The sequence below is a fragment of the Magnolia sinica genome, chromosome 17 (genome assembly GCF_029962835.1).
Source record: "Magnolia sinica isolate HGM2019 chromosome 17, MsV1, whole genome shotgun sequence".
NCBI classification, from domain to species: Eukaryota; Viridiplantae; Streptophyta; class Magnoliopsida; order Magnoliales; family Magnoliaceae; genus Magnolia; species Magnolia sinica.
Window position 1 is genome coordinate 23,593,030 of NC_080589.1, and position 17,868 is coordinate 23,610,897.

Below are 17,868 nucleotides of genomic sequence, written 5' to 3' on the forward strand. Positions count from 1 at the left end.
GGCCGAAACTTGGGGAGTTTGTAGCTCAGCCTTGGCCGACCAGCCCCAAGGAGGGGGTTTTTTGGGTTCGTGAACCCTACACACTTGTGGACAGTCCTCAGCGCACGTGCGTCAGGCCTGGCCTGCTGTCCACACGCGCGAGCTGGCTTCGGGTTCACTCTCTTCCCGCTTTCACTCTCTTACCTGATTTCCCTAACTCTAACATTAGATTGTTTTAAATTCCAATTTCTTTGCCCTCTTTTCCAACCCTAGGGTTTCCTGAATTGAAACTTGTGAATCCCTTGGATTGGGGAAAATATTCCTGTGCATGTGTGACTGAATCTACTCTCCTTTGAATATTGTTTGGTCTATAACTTTAATTGATCCAGCCCTAACATGTGTAGGCCTGGACCCGCATAGATTCCCCTTGTTGAGTGCTTGACTTTATGTGGGATGTGGAATTTTGTGTGATTGTTTCTGAACTAGTATGATCTAATGCCTGGAATGTTGCATAGCATATTTAAATTTTCATGCCCTGCATCAGTTGGCATGGATTGCAATGGAAATCCATGTCTATCCATCAATGATTCTCATGCATTAACATGGGTTTGTGGTGAAACGGTTAACATTTAAGTGAAAAATGGGGAAAATTGGTTAAATCCTATTTTTTTAATTTTTATATTGAAAATGTGTTTTTCACTGTTAATTAATGTGGAAATATTATATATTAATAAGTGTTGGTCAATCTATTGATTGGCTACAAATTTTATATATTTATTATATATTGGTTTTTTCGACAACACGTGGTTAGACCCCTATAAATGGAAACTTATTATATATAATTATTTTTTACAATATTTTGGTACCTACATCTGTAAACATGTGTCTTTTAACGTCTCCTGAAGTTTCAGTGATAAATCCCACCTTTTCCCCAACATTTACCTCATTGTTACCCGCAAATAGCAATATTTTTCCGAGTATCGATGATACGGATACATGTTTTCGTATCCCTAGTCATCTGTAACAATATCGATACTCTGAACATTGCTACTAAATTCCTCTCGAATGCATTCATGTTTGCAAGTTTGAAGACGTCTTTTTCACCTTTTATTGTCCCCACTTATGGTAAGGAATGAGGATCATCATAAGCCTTGAGTTTAGCCTTACTTTCCATTTTCTTAGTAATCTTTTTGACATTTCTATATTGTTAAAGATTTTCATTGTTTCTAGTACGTTGCCAAGCTTTGAAACATGAGCATTTCTCATTAATGACTTTTTCCTGCATCATCATTCAACTACCATGTTTCCTTTTATATGATTGTCTTTTCCCTCTAGATGCTCTTAAAACATCTTTTGCCACTTTCCTAATGTACTCAATCATCTCATTCCACATAATATTTACTTCTTCCTCAACATTCCACTTTCCTTCTTCTATCAATTTATCTCTAAATAACATTGTTTTCTCTCCTTTTGAATTTTACTACCCAGTTTTTGGACACCTATTAATTTCATTCCCTTTCTATTTCGTAATGTAAACATCCATAACCATTAAACTATATTGCAGTCAAACTCTCTCCAATATAACCTTGCAGTCTTTATATATATTGATTGTTTTGTCTTCCCAAGAAAGAAATCTATTTGGCTTGTATATGACTCACTTTGGACAGTTATTAAATGTCCATCTCACTTTTTAAAGTGTGTTTGCTGGAACTATATTGTATGCCATAACGAAATCAAAGATAGCATTCCCCATCTTATTTCTTCTCCCAAGACCATGTCCTCCATCTATCCTCTCATAGCTTCTACTTTCTTTTTCTACATGACCATTTAAGTCTCCTCCTACAAATATCCTCTAGTGGGAATTCCTTGCATTTGTCCATCCATATCCTCCCAAAATCCTCTTGGTTATATCCTCTAACCCTAAGCATATGCACTAATAACATTGATTATCTCCTCTTCTAACACAAGTTTTATTAATAAATTCCCATCACTTACTCTTTAACATCTACAACTTTATCCTTTAAATTTTTATCTACCACCATCCCTTCCTAATTTCTATTATTGTTCTTTCCTATATACCAAAGTTTATATCCATCATTTTTTTTTTTAGTGTGTTGGCCCCTTTTCGCCTGTCTCTTGAACGCAAGCTATATTATCTCTCCTATGTTTCATTGTAGATACTAACTTCATATTCTTATCAGTCAATGTTCCTATATTCTATGTGGCAAGATGAAATCCTATTCTCTAGGACTAGCTTCTTTACCCGCGTGCATCCAGAATGGTGCAAGAACTCTTGCCTACTTTTGACAGCAACTGGTTGTTGTTGCCGCTTTTCACTTCTGACGGACGTCGTAGCCATCCCATGCCCAATTTTCACTATGTTTCATCACGTCTACTGACTTCATACTCTTATCAGTCAATGTTGTATATTCCAAGTGGCAAGACGAATCCTATTCTTCAGGATTAGCTTCTTTACTAGCACGCGTCCCAAATGATGTGGGAACTCTTGCCTACTTCTCACAGCAACCGGGCATTGTTGCAGTGGGTTGCTTCTGGGGGATGCAACCCTTGCCCATTTTGTTGTTGCACCTCTGTTCCGATGCAATGCATTGCTTATAGGAAACATGTTAGCATGAGTTTGGATTGTTCGGATCCATATTGGATGTTATGGCATAATTTTGACGCTGGCTGCCAACTTAACACAACTCTCCTCCTTTAATCTGGGCTTGGGACTGGCAATGAGAGTAAAAACTCCCACAGGCGCAATGTAATAGACTAATACATCTGTTGATTACAGTCAAATGCTATCTGATAGTCTAATAGATAGTTTGATTGCAATCAACGAGTTTAACTCATGATCGGTGATAAATTCTGAGATGTTGGACATATGTTATTGTTTCTTTTGCCGCCACTTTTCCATATCAAAGCACGCACCAAACTTTTATAGATAATATTCTTCCCCATATATTCTCTTTTGAGTTGGCTTCTTGAGTGGATCAATTTAAATAATCATAAAGAATAAGGTACTCTGTTACAGTTTTGAACTTCCACTTAAGGTTTGTAGTTCTTATCTCAAGAATCCAGATACTGTGGAAAGAATGCAGCACCAGTGATAGCACATGTGCAGAATTTTTATCAGTAACTTCTCTAAAACTTTATTGAGAGAGTGAAATTTTCCATAAAATTAGCATTGCATGACCTTTGATCCATGTGGTATTCATGCAAGCATGGTTTTCACTACTGCTATCATAGAACTCCATGGATCACAATTATAATGTTCTTGCAGCATACTGACGAATCCCTCCAAAACATGATTTCAGAACCCCATATGAATTGGCTCTGGTTTTAGTCTTAACGAGTAGGGGTTACTTCACAGGCTTAGGCACCTAATATTCTATCTTTCGTGTCAGCTGCCTTTACTCTTGAGTAGGGTTCTTAATATTGTCCAATACGATATGTATCAGCAATACTTATCAGTTTTTCGACCCTAGCATTAGCATATAACTTTTGTGCTTATTGCTGACAAGGCACTAAAATTGTTGAAATTTTCACTGATAAGGATGATACACCATGCATATCATTGAATAAGTACTGTGACATCTAGGTTTGGAGTTCGCAGAAACATGCTTCGAGGCCCAATGGTTAACAACAACAAAAAAGAAAAAAACAACTCCAAGACAGATTAGAACCGTGCTCTTGATATAAACATTTAGTGCCAATGTCTATAATCTATAGTGTTGTCTTGGTCAATTAGTTCTTAATTTTTCTGCCTATTTGTTTTTGGTTATCGCTATCGAAGATGTAATAAAATATTTTCTCTGATGCTATAATCCATTTAAACATAGGGCCTGTTTGGATTCATTGAAATATAAATGGACGAAACATCATTTCCATGAAAATGGCGTTTTAATTGTTTGTTTTTGTAATCTATTGGAAATGCCATCCCTTTTTCCTTTCCTTGCGTAGATTTGAGAAAACTCATTTCCAAAAAATTGATGGAAATGAGAGGAATGACCCCTCTTTTTATAAAGTGCCACACTTGGTAGTCACATTTGCCGCCCCCCATCTTCTAAGTTCTCACCTATACAACCTTCCTTTTTTAAGTGCCTCACATGTGTCAATGTGCCACATGTCCAGTATATGCCACGGTCATCTTAAAGCGCCACATATGTGCCATTGTGCCACATGTGCAACATATGCCATTGCCTATCTTTTAGTGACCCACGTTTCAATGTGCCACACACCCCATCTGCCATGTGCAACATGTGCCACCTTCATCTTCAAACGCCCTACGTTTGTGACATGTGCCTCAAAGGCACATGTTCTACATGGCCATCATCCATCTTAAAGCATTTCACATGCGTGGCGTGCTAATGTGCGACACATGCAACATGTGCCACTAACCACCTTCAAGTGCCTCACATGTGCAAATGTCTATTCAAGTGCCCCACATGTGCCACAATCTATCTTAAAGCACCATGCATGTGCCAATGTGGCACATGTGTGACATGTACAGCCACAAATCATCAAATGTGTCAATGTGCCACATGTGCAACATGTCCCACCCTCAAGTTCAATCACCCCACATTTGCAAATGCACCACATGCGATTGTCCCACATGTGCCACAAGTGCCACAAGTGCCGCCATCCATCTTTAAGTGCTCTACATGTGCCATATATTTTAGTATGCCACATGCACAACATGTGCCACTATCCATCTTCAAGCATCCCACATGTGTTGATGTGTCACTTGTGATAATGCGCCATATGCCACAAGCCATCTTCAATGCAAACATGTGTCACCTTCCGTCTTTGAGTAAAATTTTCATGAATTAATTCTTTTTTCAAAACGAAGATTTAGAAATGAAGATTTTTTTTTTTTTTTGTTTTCAAGAAAATCTTATTGAGATACAATCAAGGGAAACAACTCTTCATTTCTTGTTGTTTTCTAGAAATGGTGTTTTCTGAAAAACACATTTCCTTATTATTATTATTATTATTATTATTATTCTATTAATCAAAACATGTCCATAGAGTTTTTGTAAGAAATTGATTGCAGAAGCAACTACACTGGGTTTCGACCGTGTTCATGCTCTAAGGAATTTAATGTCCACCATTATAGTAACTTGGCCAAATTAATCTGGTTTGGAAGTGCCACATTTTTTTCTTCTCTATTAATAGTTTGTCGGAGTTGAATCCTTGAAGTTTACAACTTAAGACCATGTTTTGATGTATTTCGTTGCTAAGGCTAGAAAGGTTCGGTTTTAACTAATATTCTAAGTATCGGTATCGCTACAATTTTCGCTGGTTGGGGATACGGAAACAATATTGATATCACCGATATTATCGCCAATAATTGGAAATGGGGGGAAACATGGGGAAAATGGTAGAGTTTTTCAGTGAGGGGAAACATGGGGAAAACGGTGGAATTTTTCAGTGAAACTTTAGGAGATACTAAAATACACATATTTGCATATTTAAGAATAAAAAAATGGCAAAAAGAATGCATACATAATAAGTTTCGATTTAATGGAGGGCTAAAAGCTTGTGTTGTCATAATAAACCAATCAAGCCATCCCATATATCCATCCAACCATCCAATGTTCCATCCAAATATCCGTCGATATTTTAGAATATTGACAACACACAATATTTCATTGAGAAATCGTCGATAACTAGAATGAAAATGAAAGATTGTGGTATCGATATCATTTATATTGCGATAACAATAATCGCGACATGATCGATATTATTGTCGACAATTTAAACATTGTATACAACCATGCGTCCAAAAAAAAAATTGAAATGGATTTTTTTTAATAAACAAATTTTTTACGATATCGATACATTGGCAATATTATCGAAATATCGTTGATACATTGGCGATACACGCAATACCTGGAATTTACACAATTGAAAATATTCGCGATGTCTATACATTAGCAATACAAGTGATACCTAGAATTTACACAATCGAAAATATTGGTGATACTTACGATACATCACAAATATCTAGAATTTCTGAGATTACCAATGTTATCGATATCGTTACTGGTGTTATCGGTATCGCCGAGCTGGAGATACGGATAATATCGGGGATACCCCGACCGATAGTTTTAACCATAGTTTAGAAACCCAAAAACTCAACTCGACTCGATGTTCATCCAAGTTGGGTCGACTTAAGGCTCGGTAAATATTAACTAAAACCTTTAGGATTAGTGAAAAATTATCTAAATAATTACATAACGTATCAGTTTCTTGAAGATTTGATGAGTCTTTTCAATTCAGGGCTGATTTACGGCTAGAATCAAGTTTCCTGAAGACTTGACCCGAAATCTCACTAAGTCGAGTTGACTCGGCCAAGTTTTAAGCCGAGTCAGCAAATTTTGAAACTATGGTTTTAACTACCTCAAAAGTTAGTAGTAAACGTTTCTTGATACAACTCCTTTTTAAGAGTGGTTTCTTCCTCTCATATGTTTGTATTTATATGTGTGCTTGTGTGCGTGTCTATATTTATTACAACCTTGAAAGTTAGTTTTGTGCTTCTTGATGCAATGACATAAAGTTACTATTTTGTTAAATTACATTGGGCAAAAGTAGATTATTCCTCTTTACCAAGTATTCTGGAACATGCTGTTCTGCAAGAAGATTTTTAGAAATCTCTTGTTTCTAATGTTAGAGTTATTCATATCAATAGCCCTTTTTGGCATGCAGGAGATTCATGATGGTCTGGACTTTTCTTCTGATGATGATGGGTTTGGTATATTTTCGGTGAAATTCTCAACTGATGGGCGAGAGCTTGTGGCTGGAAGTCGTGGCGGTTCAATATATGTTTATGATCTCAGAGCAAATAAGCTTACACTTGGAATTCCTGCACACTCGGTATTGCTTTTACTTCTACGATAGAAAACCATTTCATTTTGGACTTGGGTAGACTACTCAGTTTTTTTTGGGGGAAAGGCTTAGACTTCTCAAGTTTTTGAGATGAGTTTATGGCTATATTTGTACTTCGACTTATGTTTCCGTCTCTGTTTTGTTTTTTATTTTTATTTTTATTTTTTAATTTTTAAAAGCTATTCACTTGGACTGAATAAAATCCACTGTTTGATAATGACGCATTTGGGGGATGTTGGATGATCTTATCATGATAGTAAGATTCTTCTGGTGCACTTAAATTATCAATCTGGCATACGACGAATATCGATGCAGAATGAATGAGGTCTAAATACATAGGCAACTAACTGGCAAATATCTTTGTGCATTTCATAGGCACATGCTTTTGGGAAGTGCTGTGTAAAATGTGTACAAGATTATAACAAATTTTTATTGGTAAGATTATAACAGAAAGTTGATGTTGTTGAACAATAGAAATGATCTTTTCTGGTTTATTAATCAGAAATATTTTGAGAGAAGTTTTAATAATCATGTCTTTGCAAGCATTTTGTTGTGCATTTGGGGGGAAAGGGGATGAAAGGGTAAACTCCGGTAAGAAACTAAGAAAATAAAAATGATAAAATATACTGTTTGCTGCCTTCTATACCGTTTGTGTTTCAAAATTTTTTAGATTGATTCATCTCCCTTCACTTGGGTCAAAATCAGAAACCTATCTCTGGCCAAATGTGGGTGGATTTTCTTTTGAAAGAAATTTAGGAACCGTAAAGGAGAAGGTAACTAGCATTTTTTGGATAATCAAAGATTGTTTTTAGTACACTAAGGTCAGGCCCACTATCTGTTGAAGGCATTTCCCCAGGGTCTTGGCTGATGAGATTTTAGACCTGTCTAGCATTTAGAAGAGAGGAGTGCTTGTATAGTCTCTTATTACCAGGCAAGCTGAGCCTCTATTGTAATTGGCTTCTATATATCTTGTTGATGAAGTTTCCTTTATCAATATGTGTGTGTGTAATATATATATATATCAAGTCGACCTTATGGGAACTTCCTATGAGGTTAAGCTCTATGGCCCCACCATGATGTGTATAGGAAATCCACATGCATTTTGGTGGGTCCTCTCTAGGTTATGGGGTGTCCCAAAAAATCACCCGCATCTGAAACTTAGGTGGGCCACACAATCGGGAACCATGTAAAATCACATCTAAAAGCACTTGGTGGGGCCCACGCCCACCTGAGTTTTGGAATGGCCTGAAATTTAGTATAACCCCTCATCCAATTGGGGGACACTCAATGGATGGGTTAGATGTCTGAGCCTCATCTTTGTGGGCCCTATCAACAATCAGGAGGTTTCAATGGGTGGGCATCCACTCTCAACTGTTGTCTATGGTGTAGCCCACTTAGGTCATGTATTGGCCTGAAATTTATTGTGACCCCTAATCCAATTGGGGGACACACAATGGATTGGTTAGATGTTTGAGCCACATCTTTGTGTGCCCTATAAACAAGGTGTTCCATAATGGTAACCGGTAATAGTGGCCGTAACGGCCACCACCATTACCATTATGATATGGCTTGTAACGGCCACTGCGGCCCTTTTTACCTTTTTTTGAAAAAAAATTGTTTGTGGACCATTACGGGACCGTGTTGTGGGGCCGTTACAAACCGCTGCAGGGCCATTACGAATTGCTACGAGACCATTATAGGGCCGTTACAACTCTTTTTTTCTATAACGGCCATTTCAGCCCTGTAACGCGTAACGGTTATGACTGTTACCATTGTGTAATGACCATTACGTAACTGATTTGGAATACCAATATACCATGCCTATAAACAATCAGGAAAGTTTCAATGGGCGGGCATCCATTCTCACCTGTTGTCTATGGTGTGGCCCACTTAAATCATGGATTGGCCTGATTTTTAGGCCCATGGCCCACCATGGAAGGTTGCATCTCATTGATGGTCACAAAAAAGAGAGAGATAATCTCCTACAACCCATTGTATGTTAATTTAATCTACAATCCATTTTGCCTAGAAATTATATGATTTTTCAAGGGAATTTTGGGAAACAAAAATTATAAAGGTAAACAATAGGTTTGGGTTATCCTATTGTAGGTGATAATGCCTAATGTGTGCATGTGTGATGCTCGGCTGACCCCATATGGATGGACATGGTTATGTCACAATATCAGGCCTCCCATACACCACTTTTGTACTTCATGAGGCAGACCTTGAGGTGGTCGCTGTCGGGTTCATCTTCATTAATTAAAGGTACTATTTTTGTGCGGTGAATCTAAGAAAGTTGCACACGTTTGATTACCATGGTTCTACTCTATGTAATAAGTATTTCCTTTAGTCCATGTGTTTTTAATTAATATTGCATGCATTGCGTAGGCAAAGGGTGATTTGAAAGTGCAGTCTTTTACCCTCTATCAGCCTATTTAATTTTTTTACACGAGTTTCATCAGCTGATTTAACTTTTTTACACGAGTTTAATTTTGCAGAAACGGGCATGCATAGGGGTGGCAATAGGTCGTGTCAGCCTTGGGTCAATTTGTCCAACCCACTTCTAACCTAGGTTTGGGCCAAGGTAAATAGTGGGTCGGCCTTAGACCAGAAAATGAGGCCCATTTAAGTAAACAAGTTGGGTTCGAGTGTACCCAACCCAATATGTCCACTAGGTTATCAATGGGAAAGGCTGACTGACCTATCTGACCTGAATATGAGCACACTTTTTATTTTGGACAAGTGGGGCCATGTTTGAGGAATCCAAACCATTGGTCTATTGGATCCACCATGAATGAACTAGGATTGTGCTCCAAAAAGATTTCCTAGTTGGGATTGTTTGATGAGTGTGTGTACCTTTAGCCATGCGTATTCTTAACCCTTCGAATCAACCACCTAAATTGATCATCTGTGTGTATTTCACTTAATTGTTGTTGGATACCATCCTTTTTCTACGAATGATAGAATAAATAAGAATACATACATATTGTATGTTTGTATGTATATATCCACTAACCAGGTTGGATTGGGCATATAGCTGTAGCCCCATATTGTATTCTTAAACTTGGGGTGGTCTGGGTTGGTTGAGGCCGACCAGATTACAATTCAATGGGTCAAGTTGCTTGGGCGTAGTGAATTTCAAGTGGGTCGGATTGGGCCTTTGGCTAAATGGGTCATGGGTTGGGTCTAGGCTTTTATTTTTTATTTTTTTGAGAGATGACAATTTAAAAAATAAAATAAAATTCAAACAGAAGCCGAAGCTCAACGACTTAACAAGCAACAAGAACCCAGAAAGCAAAGGCTACACATCATGGCTAGAGTCCCTAACACAAGAAGCCTGACTAATGACATCCATCTTGACTCTATTATAGAACATCCATTTCTAACCCACTCTTCTCCTAGAAGCTCCGATTGTTCCTTTCCCCTCAGATGGCCCAAATAACTGCCAATAGGGCCAGTCTCCGCACCACTCTCTCCTTCTTCCAAAGCTCTCCCCCATGCCATGCCAAGAAGAGACCAACAATGGTCCCCGGCATCACCCAATGCAAGCCAAAGGAGTCTAAAACCTTCTCCCACACTTTCCGAGAGGAGTGCTAAATGAACAAATGATCCACCATCTCTGCGTCCCACATGCACATCACGCAGCAGTTAGGGAGCACCATGATCCACCGGACCAAAATTCTTAGCCTGTTTAGTAAATGGGTTAACACATGGGCTAACCACGACTCAACCCATCGCCCTCACCAGGCATGCATTTGTTTGTATTGATAGTCTCACCTTTGAATTTTGTTGTTGATGTTGAAAGATCAAAATGAGATCTGATTTTGGCTTCTCTTTTACAGTCCGATGTTAATACAGTGTGCTTTGCTGATGAAACTGGCCATCTCATATATTCTGGAAGTGATGATAATCTTTGCAAGGTAAATTCTGAGCTTCGTTATCTTTTCTAAGGAATTTTACTCTTTCATACCACACCCTTTGTGTGTATGTGTGTGAATGAAGAATGATGATGATGATTTATTTGATGAGTGGTGAATTGTATCAAGATAACTGATACCATACAATACAGCATTGGCAGAGATCGCCCAATTCTTGAAGACCATCCAACAGCACCTTCTCTTGCTAAGCTATCTAGTATCTTGTTATCCTAGTGAGGAACATGAAGAAAAGAAACCACTGCTTAGCTAGCTCTTGAATATCCTCAGAAATATTAAAAAATCTTGACCTAAACTCTTCTTAGAAGCCCAAGAGATGATGCAAAAAGAGTCATGTTCCACCATAAGCTTTCCATGTATAGATAAAAATTATGTGTCCTACTATTACTTCCAATTCAAGGTTGTCTAGAGCAGTGTTCGAAATATCGGTATCGCACAATGTATCACACCGTTGGGATACAAATACGTATCGGTTATCGCATGGGATATATCGTTTGTATCGCATAGTTTATCGCACTTTTTGAGAAACATGGGGAAACATTGGGAAAATGGTTGAATTTTTTAATGAAACTTTGGGGATTGTTAAAAAAGCCCTTAATACACACTTTTAAATCATAAAGTTTCAAAAAAGAAGTGTACATAATAAATTTCCTTTGTATAAGGTCCCAAGCTGTGCGCTGTCCGATTGAACTAAGACAACTATATTCAGTATCAACCCTGTTCATCCGTTTTTCCATATCATTTCAGGACATTATCTAAAAAATAAAACAGATCCAATAATTAGGTAGACCATACCATAGGAAACAATGGTGATTGACCATTAGTGGGTCACAAAAGTTTTGGTTCAGGCTAATAATAGTTTTTTCTCTTCATTCAAACCATAAATTTATCTGGTAAAATGGATGGACGGAGTGAATAAAATACATGAATTATAGTTGGCCCACAAAGTTTACAAAGTACACTGCTCACTAGGGGATCCACTTCCCACCACACTGGGGGTGGGGCGCTGCTACCAAGTTCCTTCGCTCAAAACCTATGTGGGGTCCACTATGATGTTTGTAAGAAATCCACCTCGTCCATTCATTTTTTGAGATCATTTTAGCACTTGAGAGCAAAAATGAGCAGAATCCAAGACTAAAATGGGCCACACTAAAGGAAAAGGTGGGTAGGAAAATTCCTACTGTTGAAACCTCCCTGGGTCGTAGGGCCCACGATAATGTTTATTTTCTATCCAATCTGTTAATTAGGTCACACAGACCTGACCTGAATGAAGGGGAAAAATAAATATCATATTGATCCAAAACTTCCGTGACCCTCAAAAGGGTTTCAATGGTAAACGTTCAATCTACCACTGCTGTTTGCAGTGTGGTCCAGTTGATCTTTGGATCTGTCTTATTTTTCTGCTAAAGCCTTACAAAGAGCTCGCCAAATGGACGAACGGCCTGGATATAACACATACCTCATGCTGGGACCCACAGAACTTGGTGACGTCAACACAGTTCGGTGGTGCGCCGTGCGCGTACTCGATAACAATAAAAAAAAAGGGGGCGCGGATTAGCTGAGTAGCGAGACTCGCTACTGAATTGACGTCACCAAGTTCCGTGGGCCCCACCATGATGTATGTTTTGTATCCACACCGTCCATTAATTTGGAGAGAACATTTTATGCCATTAGCCTAAGAATGACTAAGATTCAAAGCTCCAGTGGACCCCACCACAGAAAGCAGTAGAGAGAGTGACGCCCACCATTAAAAACTTCTGAGGGCCACAAAAGTTTTCGATTAAGCTGATTTTTTTTTTCCCTTTCATAATGCCTTTTTAAACTTATTAACGGGTCGGATCTCAAATAAACATCACGGTGGACCTTAGGAAGGTTTCAATAGTGTATGTCACTTTCTCCATTGTTTTCTGTAGTGGGGTCCATTACAGAATTTTATCTCCCTCGTTATTTGACTCATGTCCTAAAATGATATCTCCAAATGGATGGACCGTGTGGATATAACACATTCATCATGGTGGGACCCACGTAACTTGGTGACGTCACTTCAGTAGCGATCTCGCTACTCAACCTATCAGTAGCTAATCCGCGTCCGAGAAAAAAGGCTCGAACGACCTTTGGTTTTCAAACAGAGAGGGTTCCGGAAACCAGAACCCTAAAATATCTCCCAAATCTCATCGGATGTCTCCGGATTTCTCTCCAAAATCGGAGATGCTATTTGCGGTAACCTAGGAATGATGCTTCAATTCGAATGGCCCACCAAATGGAAGCTTTCGATCATGGCGATCTCTTCTACAGGTACCGAAATCCACCATCTATTTTATTTTTCCGATTTTTTCGGATGATGACGTCGATGTCCGACAATAATGGAGAGGGAATCGCGTGATATCGTCAAAATATCGTGCGATATCGACGATATATCGGCCGATATCTGGATTTTGAGTTTTTTGGTATCTTCCGGGGGTTATCGTGACTGTATTGTCTCGCAGGGGTGCGATAACGATAATATCGGCCGATAGTATTGATATTTCGAACACTGGTCTATAGGGTAGGTTGCTTCACTACATGGCTTAAAAATGGGTATGTAGCATGCTACTTCCTTGATGCATCCAGCCATAGGCCACCATCCAATGGGTCCATGATGATCCCACAATCTAGATGATTGAGGATCAAGCTGCCAGATTGTATATTAGGCATCCAAGGGTCCTGATTGAAGATCTAGCATTCCTAGCCATCCAATTTTAAGATATGGACCATCGGCCATTCAAATCATATATTTGTAACACACAAAGGGTTTAGATTGCTTTGATGGAAGATAAAGGCCACCCTATGGTTCTTATCAATGTTCTTGCCAAGATCGGCGGTCAGGGTGACTGTGGACTCTGTGAATCTAATTACATGCTGGGATTGAAGACTGGATTTTGCGAAAAACTGTTGAAGATGATATTTAAGCTCTTTAAAAATGGGAATTTTGCCAAATCCTTTTGAATGTGGGGAATTCAAGTCACCTTGGATATATCCATTGGTCAGTTTGATCGCCAAAAAGAAACTCTGTGACATGATTAACCAAGATATCCTTTTACTGTTTCAGGTTTCATTATAGGGTGGTTTTGAAATGTTTTTTTTATAATATTATTATTATTATCATTTTTGTTTACTGTTTCAGGTTTCATTATAGGGTGGTTAACTTGAGTACCTTTTCTCCTCATGAAATCTTAGGGGCCTCTTTGGAGCGTTGAGTCCAAAAAGTTGATTTGGAAAAGGAAAACGCTACATTGAAGAAAAAGAGTGGGTTAGGAAATTTGTGGAAAAGAATCCTAGAAAGGTTGTTTGTTTTAGCAAATGTGTTTTCCATAGAAACGTGGAAAGGGCAATAGTGAAAATGTGAGTATTCTCTCTAAAAATCATGAAAATAGGGTTATTAGGACCTATTTGGATGGGTGGAATAAAAAAAGTAACCGTGGAAAAGAAAACATTTTCAACAACATGTTTTGGCGATTGTGACAATAAAGTAACCTGTGGAAAACCGTTTTCCTTTACAGAACTTCCCTTAGAAAATGGAGTTATTCCTTTTCTTCCAAAGAATTCGATATTCCTCATTCCACACATTTTGAGAGATGGATTTCACTTTTTGGTCATTGACCATTCTAAATTACCCTGGAGATCACAAAAACTAAAACAAACAACTTTTTAGGATTATTTTCTTATCCACGGTTTTCTTCCGATGTGATATTTTCCTTTCCAAATCTATTAATTGGTATCAAGCAACCCAAACAAGCCCTCAGGTTTTTGGGAGGAAAAGAAAATCACAATCCATGGAAAGGAAAACTGTTTTCGACAAGTTACTTTATTGTCTCAATAGGTAGAAAATGTCACATCTATGGAAAATGTTTTATTTTCCAATGTTACTTTTTGGATTCCACAAATCCAAATAGGCCCGAAAGGGAGAAAAGTGTACTAGTGAGAGACTGAGATTGTCCTTTGGATGTTTAGGGTAGACACAATGTATTAATTGGCTAATGCTTTTGAAGCAGCAATGATGGAAGCAGCGGTAGAAAACTATGTCCCGTGAGTGTTTAAGATTTGACAAAACAACAAAGTCATATTCAGAGTACATAGTAGGATGCCAAATTGGGGCGTCTACAACTAGGATTGTCCTCTTGAAGGTGGGGACTATGGTTCAAGTCAATAAAGAGAGGAGAGTAACATGTACTAAGAGTGAAGGATAGCCCTCCATTCTTTATCGTAGAGAATGCCAAAGGAGTCTATCCAAATTCTATTGGAGAAGGGAGGTATCATACTAGTACAAAGCGTCCATAGATGTCTAGCTTTGCACTTGCTCCCAGCTTTAAGAGAGAAGGCTTCTCTAGGTTTTCGTACTCTCTAGTACTTGTTGAGAATTTGAGGGTCACGTGGAAGGCCGAGGTTGGCCTTGGGCTATGTGGCACATGTCCATGGTCCATAGAGAAGAATCCTCTGTCAAGAGGAGAATTCCTCTTATGGAAACAGTGTCAGGGTTCTCTATGATGGGACTTCCTTAGCAAGACAATCATGTAGCTCGTACAATCCCATGCAAAGCAATTGGGAAGAGAAACATTATGTCTAGCTGCTGGCCCTTACAGACTTTGGAATCCATGAGAGGAGAGTTGGTTCCACTGATTTTTATTTTTATTTTTAAAAGATGTTGGGGATGACTACAATAAGGACAGAGAACAACTGCCAGGCATGTGTGGTGGATGTTTGAGATGGAATGAGTTTTTGTTTAGGTGAGAGGAGGTACGGATTTCCAACAGCAAGGTTGCCTACCGTACAAGGTTTGTGTTATGTTGCTGGTGCAGTGGCATGTTGCTGAAAGGAGATGGATTAACCTCTTTGGGCAAGAGCCATCATGGCCCTCTCCACAAGGCAGCTGCAGCAGGTGGCTTTGGAAGGTAGGATGCCTCGGTGTCTTTAGGAAAGTGACATTCGATGTCACAGTCAAAACAACGTGCTACAAAATGAAGGTGGGGGAAATGACATTTCCATTTATTGGCAAAGACCCTTGCAATCTTTGCCGCCTCTCATCACAGATGGTTGTTACAAGCTCAGGCTGAGTGGAGAATTTACAGCATTTAAAGGGTTGTGTTTCCTCCGAATGGTGCACGCAGGTGTGCACCACAGGTGTGAGGTTCTTCTGCACACCTCCAGAGTCACGTATGGACTGATTAGGTCATTTGATCTGATGTCCATTGTTTATATAAATACATTATGCTGCTATGGTCAGATTTGAATTCTTAACAAGTATCTTCATTACCGAGCACATGGTCCTTGTTACGGCCATCTCTTTCTCATTGGACTCTCTTATCTTTCATACTTTAATCTCTTTTCTTTATTACTAGTTGTTTAAGACATGTTGGGAATTAGTCTCTTTTCTTTATTACTAGTTATTTAAGGCGTGTTGGGAATTCTTGCTTTTTTCTTTTAATTAAGGGCATTATGGTATTGTGTTTATGACTTAAAATAAAACAAAAGAGAAAGGGGGAGTGAATCCTAATCTCTATTCTCTCTCTCTCTCTCTCTCTCTCTCTCTCTCACACACACACACACACACACACACACACACATTCTCTCTTTCTTACTCTTTCCCTCCTCTTTCCCTCTTTCTTAATCACATCAACATGGTATCAAAGCGTAATTGTTCCAGGCATTGATCTCTTCCTTCATCTTCAATGGTTCTCTTTTTTTCTTCTATTTATTGTTTTGAGATGAAAATCTAAAGTCATTGGGGGCTGATCTGCTCAAATCTCTCTCAACCACCATATGGTAGGTTGTGTGCTCGTATTCCGTGTATGTGTGTGAGGTCCACTTTCATATAGATCCTAATAGTGATGGACAAAAGTGGGGCATCGTGCATCTGTGGCCAGGTTTATGATCAAATTTGAGGTTGAAGGTATGTGTTGAAGTTGTTTATAGTAAGAGTTAAAGAATCAGCATATGTTTGGAGGTTTTGAAACAAGAAGTGAAATCAAGTGATCGTGTTTGTTGATATACATCAGTTTGTATGTGTTGGGTAAGCTAAAGTTAAACATTCTTCCCTTGTGTGTTTGGTTTCTCCTACATCTATAGATGTCAAGAATGAAGCCAAGATTGGTCTTTAGTCTCCATCTGAGTCGATGAACTTTCAGATCACATCAACTAAACTCTATGGAGGAAATTACTTACAATAGGCCACATCGGTAGAGGTATTCCTTTCGGATAAAAGGAAATTAAGATATTTGACTTCCCCCAAACCTGAAGAAGGTTCAATAAAATACAAAGATTGGGAAGTGACGGATGTTCAAATTAAAGCATTGCCATGGAATAGTATGGAACCTCATATTAGTGCAAACATTATCTCTTTCCTAACTGTAAAGGAAGTATGGGAAAATTTGAGAGAAATGTATTCAGGTGAAAAGAACCTAACTTGGATTTATGAGTTATTTCAGAATAACTTTGCTCTTCAACAAGGAGATAAAAGCACCAAAGAGTGTTATTTAGCCTTGTGAGGCATGTGGGATAACTAAATATATACCAACCTCTGTTTATTGATTATGAGACTATTAGACAGCAGAGAGAGGAATTCCACTTTGCTAAATTCATTTCTGGTCTTCGTCCTGAGTTCGAGCATGTCTAAGCTCAAATTCTTGGAGGTAGCGAGATTTCATTCATCAATGAGGCATTCGCTTGTGTTCAGTGTGCATTTAGTGTACAGGGTCCCTCTTTGTCAGATCATTCTGCATTTGTTTCTACATTTGGTAGAGGAGATGGGGGAAGTCATGGTAGTGGTCATGGTCGTGGTGGTTGTTCTGGTGGTAGAGATTTAGGGGGAGGTTGCTTTGGAGGAGGAAATAATTGGGGAAGCCGTGGTACATACTTCAGTTGTAGCCATGGTCATGGTCATTGTTATTGGCAGTGCATTCATTGTAGTCTTAGTAACCACATGATTGATACATTTTGGGATATTTTCTTTTTTTGAAAGATGAAGAATTTTATTAGGCCACAATTGAGAAAAAAACAAACCAAAAACAAAAAGAGAACAAAAAAA

At 38.6% G+C, this 17,868-nt stretch overlaps 1 protein-coding gene across 2 annotated transcripts in view; it reads left to right on the plus strand.

Annotated features, from left to right (window-relative positions):
• LOC131231215 (LEC14B homolog) overlaps positions 1–17,868 on the plus strand; it is an 82,111-nt gene that overhangs the window by 18,871 nt on the left and 45,372 nt on the right. For both annotated transcript variants that reach the window (XM_058227333.1, XM_058227332.1), the window contains 2 exons: positions 6,694–6,861; positions 10,716–10,793. In XM_058227333.1, coding sequence (XP_058083316.1) covers positions 6,694–6,861; positions 10,716–10,793 — 246 coding nt within the window. The remainder of the gene's footprint in view (positions 1–6,693; positions 6,862–10,715; positions 10,794–17,868) is intronic.